The sequence below is a fragment of the Apis mellifera genome, linkage group LG5 (assembly GCF_003254395.2).
Source record: "Apis mellifera strain DH4 linkage group LG5, Amel_HAv3.1, whole genome shotgun sequence".
NCBI classification, from domain to species: Eukaryota; Metazoa; Arthropoda; class Insecta; order Hymenoptera; family Apidae; genus Apis; species Apis mellifera.
Genome location: NC_037642.1, coordinates 10,819,589 through 10,827,383, shown reverse-complemented (window position 1 = coordinate 10,827,383; position 7,795 = coordinate 10,819,589). Strand labels below are relative to the sequence as shown.

The 7,795-nt window shown below is 33.3% G+C and overlaps 1 protein-coding gene across 1 annotated transcript; it reads right to left on the bottom strand.

The window, feature by feature from the left end:
• Nucleotides 1-1,846: 1,846 nt before the first annotated feature.
• LOC409060 (golgin subfamily A member 6-like protein 22) lies at nt 1,847-7,438 on the bottom strand. The gene is made up of 8 exons (XM_026441066.1): nt 7,302-7,438; nt 6,265-6,303; nt 6,100-6,144; nt 5,411-6,022; nt 3,953-4,022; nt 3,474-3,689; nt 3,165-3,411; nt 1,847-3,044 (listed from the first exon to the last, which is right to left on the bottom strand). Exons 2-8 carry the CDS (start codon nt 6,287-6,289, stop codon nt 2,862-2,864), a joined length of 1,398 nt encoding a protein of 465 aa, XP_026296851.1. The 5' UTR covers nt 6,290-6,303; nt 7,302-7,438; the 3' UTR covers nt 1,847-2,861.
• Between the last annotated feature and the right edge of the window lie 357 nt (nt 7,439-7,795).

The window sequence follows — 7,795 nt, the reverse complement described above, 5'->3', positions numbered from 1 at the left end:
TAATCTTTCGAGGTTTATATTTCTCGATTGATAATTTCTCGAGTCTTTTGGAAAATTGTTGAACAAAGAGTCGTTTCGAAAGAAAAACACGGTTCACTATTGGTGAATCGACTTTTCCAAGGTCCCTTTTGCGCTTGCATTCGCATTAAACTGTTTCATTGCCAATGTCATGTACGGAACAGAGATTACAAAAGGTATTCGACGAACGTATACATTTCGACAAAAAACCGCGTGCACGCAACTAAACAAAAACTCGAATAATTCGCTTTGGAAAACAAAAGTAAGATTACGCAAAAAACAAACAAGCTTTTAAACGCGTAAAAATATCGCTCGAATTTTTTATTATTCGATCGAGTTGTTTTGTTTCGCGGGAAGAATACAAGGAAGAAAAATAAATATTCTAAATATTTCATCTCTTCGAAAAAAAAAAAAAAAAAAGAAAATCGAGATATCGATTTCCCTCGAACCTTTTACAAGATCAAAGTCAACCATTCCTCGATTGAAGAATAATTCGAGTTACGTAATTGCACGCTACGCGCAAGTACGCACACTTACACGCATAACGCATAACGCTACGTCACGTCGCATCCCGCTTTCTCGATATTCGATGATATAGCACAAGTCGGTGCTCCGCCAAACGAATCCCTCTTTTTATTGTCGCGGCTATGACGTCAATTCTCTCTAATCTCGGCGCTCATTTTGGAAAATTATGATAGCGGCGGCAGGCCAACGCACCGTCGTCGGCTGACGATCATCGGTTTCCTGATTACGACCCTCCTGCCTTTTACGAACGATTTCGCCTCGTCGCTTACGGCTTTTCGTTTTGAAAAAAAAAATATATAATCATTGCCTCTCGTTTCGAGAATCGATCAAGGGTTAAGGATAAAATTTTTCTTTTCGAGGCGTTTTTCTTTTTCTTGAACTTCTCTTGTATATATCTGATGCTTTTGGATAATCTAGGGATACGCTAGGGATTCGAAAGTTACTAAATAAGTAAAGAGTGTATTTCTATTAGAAAATATGGAGAGAAAGATTGAAGAGAAATTGAATTTGCTTGTTTAAGTTTTATTAATTGTATTGTAAATGATATTTACAATATTTTTTTTTTATTTTTATCGTTTATTTTTCGATATTATTTTCGAGCATAGAAGGATCGTTGCCTTTTACGAACGATTTCGCCTCGTCGCTTACGGCTTTTCGTTTTGAAAAAAAAATATAATTATCGCGTTGGCTCTCTCGAGAATCGATCAAGGATTAAGGATAAAATTTTTCTGACTTTTCGAGGCTTTTTCTTTTTCTTGAACTTCTCTTCTATATATCTGATGCTTTTGAATAATCTAGGGATACGCTAGGGATTCGAAAGTTACTAAATAAGTAGAGAGTGTATTTCTATAGGAAAATATGGAGAGAAAGATCGAAAAGAAATTGAATTTTTGCTTGTTTAAGTTTTGTAATTGTATTGTAAATAATATTTTTTTTTTATTTTTATCGTTCACTTTTCGATATTATTTTCGAGCATAGTTATAAAAGGATCGCTGTAGCAAAGATAGAGGCGCTGCTGAAACACGTGATCATCGATGTTTTTTACTTTATCGATTTACCTGGTATTTGTATTAACTACGATGTTACGTAATATTAACCAAGGTTAAGGTTATACGCGATTGTTCTTCCTACGAAAGTGACCTTATAATCGTGACATTTACGTTTTTAATATCAACTCGAAAATAATATTAGCGATCAATTTTAGATGAGGGTAAAGTATTCAACGAATATTTAAAGAAGGAAAATACGACATTTGGAATAGATGTCGAAAGAAGGTTATAAATCATCCGAATATTCGAATATGTTAATTTAACATATATTTATTGCCAGAGAAGTGTGTATACATAATCAAAAATACGTATTATAGAAATATACAGGAAAGTGCTAAAAGTATGAAAAGTGCAGTGTTTAATCGAGTGTTGTAATTGAACAGCGTGTGATAATTAATAAATATTTTTTTTTCCATTTTTCTTTTTCTTTTTTTTTTCTCTTTTTTCTTTTTTTTCTCAGACGCATCGAAAGAATCGAAAGAGCATCGAAAGAAAACGTCGCGTAGATAAATATATATATATATAAAATTTCATTCAACTTTTCCATTTCCAGCTTAATCGTTTATGAAATTAATAATTTCCTGTATACTAGCTACCATTTTCCAATTATAGCGGGATGTGCATTATTTATACACGTTACGTAAGACCTAACCAAACCATTCCCTTTCGTTATCGATTAAGAGAAATAAGTTGGAACTGGACGATGTTGTTGTAAGATAAATTACATAAAATTAAATACACATAACATATATATTCTACAACTTGATAAAACTTACTAAACAATTTGTTTTCTCCAAGAAAGAGAAATTGTCTTTTTTTTTTTTTTTCCTTTTTTTTCCTCGTCAACTTTCTACTTTGTATAAGTTTTGCACAAGCTCGGAGAGATACCCAGATACAATAGAATCAACTGGGATAGAGAGATCGTAAAATCGTAAAATCGTTCAACGATTTAATATAATAACAATTGAACACGTAAGATGATGCAAAGAATTTTCAATTTCATCAAAATTCGTGAAAATTTTTCCCACGAGTGCAATACGACAAGCGAAACACGACAAAAGATCGAGATCGAGCGATTTTTTGTTTGAAAGATAAGAAAAAAAGAATCGTGAATGAGTATATAATTAAACGACAGATGATCGAGAATAGAGAGAAAGAGAGAGACTTGAACTTTTTTTACAAATTACATCCTTTCCTTTATATACCGTGCGAACAACGAGTCGCGATTGTTTAAAGAGAACGATTTCTCGAACGAGGAATTTCCTTTTTTTAATCCTCTTCGTCGCCCCACACGAAACTCTCCTCTCCGCCCGATGTCGCTTCTTCCGTTTTCGATTCCTCCACGCTATTCCCACCAGTCACTGCCTTCCCCTCCGCCCCCTCCGGTTCCTCCACGAAAGGATTCTCCGCCATGTCGCACTCGCATTCCTCGTGCGCTTCCTCCTCCTCGATCTTCATCATAGAATATAATTAATTATAATTATTAAATTATTAAATAATTTAATAATAATCGTTTCTTATTATTTTTTTAGAAGAAAATTTTTTCTTTCGACATTTTTCCTAAATATTCACCTGCGTCTCGTCGTCCGTGATCGGATCGTAGGGCTTCTCCTCTCTATCTTGATCGGTGACGTCGCACGTGATCTCGTCGTCGCGGCAAGGATCGACGCTCTTCACTTCCCGTTCCTGTTCGAGGAAGGTGACGTTCGCCAACCTTTCCTCCTTCTCCTCCTCCTCCCGTGTTTTCTCCAATTGCTCCTCGATCAGCATCCGCTCCTGTTCCGCCAGCAGAGCCGCCGTTTTAGCCTCCTCTAACTTTCTATACGAAAGAAGAGTTGCGTTGGTTGCGATTCGCTTTTTCTTTCCTTCGAACGAAATTACCTCTCCTCCTCGAGTATCTTTCGAGTTTCCAACAGGTCAGCTTCGATCTTCTCCTCCTCGGCCTTCCTCTTTTCCTCCGTTTTTTCTTGCTCGATAATCTCGTCGAGATGGGCCACCCGCTCCTGCGCTATTTGCAGCTGCTCCCACGCCTTCGCCTCCTCCAACTCTAACCTCGTTCGCTCCTCCTCCGCGGCTATTTTCCGCTCCTCCTCGGTCCTTGATCGAAGGGAAATTTTAAAATTAAATTAATCGCCCGATTATTATTATGTAATAAATCAATAAATCAGATCGATATTTTTTTGGCAAGCAGGCCAAAAGCGATCGGAGGCCAGGATTTTACCAGGTCACCCGTTAGTCCGTTGGACCGATTTGGTGATCGACGCGTGTCGAAATCGAATTTTTTCGAACCGATCTGTTGCGCAATATATCTTTTTCATCATCGATAGGTGCCAAATTTTCTAATTATTAGGGTTACCCACCTCGCCTGCTCGGCAGCGTTGATAAGGTACTGCTCTATTCTCTTTGCCGCCTCCTCCTTATCCTGCCTCACTGAAAAACGAAAATTTCTGAACATCTTTTTAATGATCTTTTAAAAGAATTACTTGTTCATCCCTATCATACATATATACACAGGAGATACAGATACATTTCTACGACAATGGAATCATACACGTTACGAAATGAACATATATCGTATCATGCAACATAAGAGACACGATCTTTCATACTCGCCGATATACTTATCCACAAATTCTTTAAATCTTCCGTTATTCCTTTGATCGAAACAGGGATGGGGCGAAATTTCTAACGATAATTTGTAAACGAACAAACTCACTTCGATCACCAACCCATCACTCGTATTCTCGAAACAATTAACTCGATCGAGAATTAATTCATTCTAATAAATAATTGTAAATACAATAAAATTTTATGAATCTAATTAAATTTAATAAAAATATTATAAATATTAAAATAAAAATATATAGCCCAATCCTTAAAATAAAATTTTATAAATCTAATAAATATTAATTCATTCTAATAAGTAATTATAAATACAATAAAATTTTATAAATCTAATTAAATTTAATAAAAATATTATAAATATTAAAATAAAAATATTATATATAGACCAATCCTTAAAATAAAAATTTTATAAATCTAATTAAATTTAATAAAAATATTATAAATATTAAAATAAAAATATTATATATAGCACAATCCTTAAAATAAAAATTTTATAAATCTAATAAATATTAATTCATTCTAATAAATAATTACAAATACAATAAAATTTTATAAATCTAATTAAATTTAATAAAAATATTATAAATATTAAAATAAAAATATTATATATAGCCCAATCCTTAAAATAAAAATTTTATAAATCTAATAAATATTAATTCATTCTAATAAATAATTATAAATACAATAAAATTTTATAAATCTAATTAAATTTAATAAAAATATTATAAATCTAATAAATATTAATTCATTCTAATAAATAATTATAAATACAATAAAATATTATAAATTTAATAAATATTAATTCATTCTAATAATTACTCAAAGTGACTTTATTTTTATATATAGCCCAATCCTTAAAATAAAAATATTACAAATCTAATAAATATTAATTCATTCTAATAATTATTCAAAGTGACTTTATTTTGATATATATAGCCCAATTCTTAAAATAAAAATATTATAAATCTAATAAATATTAATTCTAATAAAAAATTATAAATACAATAAAATATTATAAATCTAATAAATATTAATTCATTCTAATAATTACTCAAAGTAACTTTATTTTGATATATATAGCCCAATCCTTAAAATAAAACTATTATAAATCTAATAAATATTAATTCATTCCAATAATTGCTCGAAATGACTTTATTCAATACACAGTCCAATCCTGTCCTGAAACAACATACCATCCTCGGTCGTTGCCTGCTTCTCATCCTGCGTCTCCTCCTCTTCCTCTGACTCACTTACAGCTTCGTTAACCTCTCCCTTCGATTCCACCTCTTCTTCTACCGCTTCTTCATCCTCCGTTTCTTCCTCTTCCACTCTCTTTTCCGCATCTTCCTTCGCTAAGTTTTCCTCCTTCGACTCTTTCGTCTCTGAAAGCGGTTCGGGTTCGGGCGTTGGTTCTTTCACGGGTTCGGGTTCGGGTTCGGGTTCGAGTTCTGGCGTTGGTTCTTTGATAGGTTCAGGTTCGGGCGTGGGTTCTTTGATAGGTTCGGGTTCAGGCGTGGGTTCTTTGGCAGTTTGATTCACGGGTTCCGAGTGTTTAACCGGTTCAGGTTGCGTCGTTGGCTCCGGTTCCGGATTCTTCGCAGGATTTTCGGCTTTGCTTGGAGGTTCAGGCTCCTTAGAGACTTCTGGCTCCTCTTCAGACTCCTCTTCAGGCTCTGACTCGGCCGTTGAATCTTTCACTGTCTCCGTGAAGTGAATTTCCTTCTCCTCCTCGACAACTTTCTCGCGCATCCACGAGTATCTCTTCTCCGCCCTCGATTCCGTTTCTCTACGCGTTTTATCCGTTACTAGACACACGAAATGATCACATTTTCTTCTTTAAAGAAAGATTCGCGAGAGATCCTTTTTTTCTTTTTTTTTTTACCTTTCCTCAGAGTCGAGTCGTCCAAATCGGGTTGCAACGCTCGCGCTAAAATTTGTCAGAATGAGATGAATGAGAAGGAGGAAAGAAAAAAGGGAGAAGGTAAGAGAGGAGAAGAAAGGGACGAATTAATTCAAGGACGATTGTTAGAGAAATTTTTCTACTGACCCTTCCGCAACTCTCTTTCCGTCATCGGTTGATCTGGGGCTATACATGATGATATGAAACATAAACGATTATTCGATTAACGATTAATAAAAATTAAATATCCTTTTCCGTATATATAATTTCGTACACGTGTCTGAAAAAAATAGAAGAAAAGTGTGAGCGAGATGAATGTAAACGTAAAGCCATAAGAAGAAGAAAAAGAAGTTAGAAATATTATTTATATTATTGACGCTTTTGTTAATCGACGTTAATCGATGATAAAAAAGCTTCGTAGAAAAAAAAAAAACTGTATAAAAGAAATTACAATCAAACAATTCAACGATGGTGTGCGACTGAGAGAAATGAATTAGAATATTAGAAGAAGATTTCGAATTTCCTGTATATATATATATCGGAGTGAATAAATGAAATATTATCCCTGAAGTTGATATTTCTTTTTTTTTGTTACGATTTTTTGTAATTTATTATCGCGAGGAGGGGGAAGGGGAAGAAGAAACGATGAATCGAATTAAATTGCTCTCGTCTTGTCTTCGATCGTTTCCTGTTTTTGTAAACATGATGGGAGGGGAGTGATTAAAAGAAAAGGACACACGGTATATATGCATATATATATATACTTAACGTTGATCCAATCTATTAACGAATCTGTCGATGAAAATGGATTCGATATTTTTTATTTATTTTTTTTTTTGTTACGATTATCGGTTAGCATGTTTGCATCATTCATATGTACAATGTTTAAATATTTAATTGGCACGATATTTAATTATGGGGGGGGAGGAATATTCGTGTCTTGTTCCTCATACACACCCCGTAAGATATTTTTTTTTACTTTAGCAGCTGCGATATCATTTCGTCTGTTTTTTTTTCTTTTCTTATAATATCGCTCTCTTGTTACAACTCAATGATTAATTAATTCCTTTCCTTTCTCAACAAAAGAAAAGAAAAAAAAATTCACTCAACCTCGAGAAAAATATCAATGTTGGCCTGATTTTTATTATTATTAGAATCTGCAAAAGCACGCATGATAAGCTTACCTCGAACGGATAGTCAGCTTCCCGTTTTCTTAATCTTTCCATCTTAATATTTGTGCAAGGGAAACAATTGACGGTTGCTCGTTTTTTTGTTTTTTTTTTTTCTTTCGATCATCGATCACATTGATTTATTTTATTTCTTTTTATCGGATTATAAGTATTTTTAATTAGTAATATATACAGTGAAGGAGTGAAATTTGGTGAATTTCTCGAATCGCGTAGAGATTTCGTTTATCTATCTATTTCTTCTCTTTTTAAATTGAAAATCGTATGAACGATTACTCGTAACCGCTGTTTTAACGTTTTATTTTATTTTTTTTTTTACTTTTTTTCAGTCTTTTCGTTATTTAATTATTATTACTCGTGCGAAAACCGACACCAAAAAGTGTTGTTAACCAATCCTTTAATTCGACCAATTTTTTTTTTTTTTTTTTTTTTTCCTCAAACGAAATTCACAAATCAGTCGGTTTCTAATAATCTGTGCGCATTATACATCT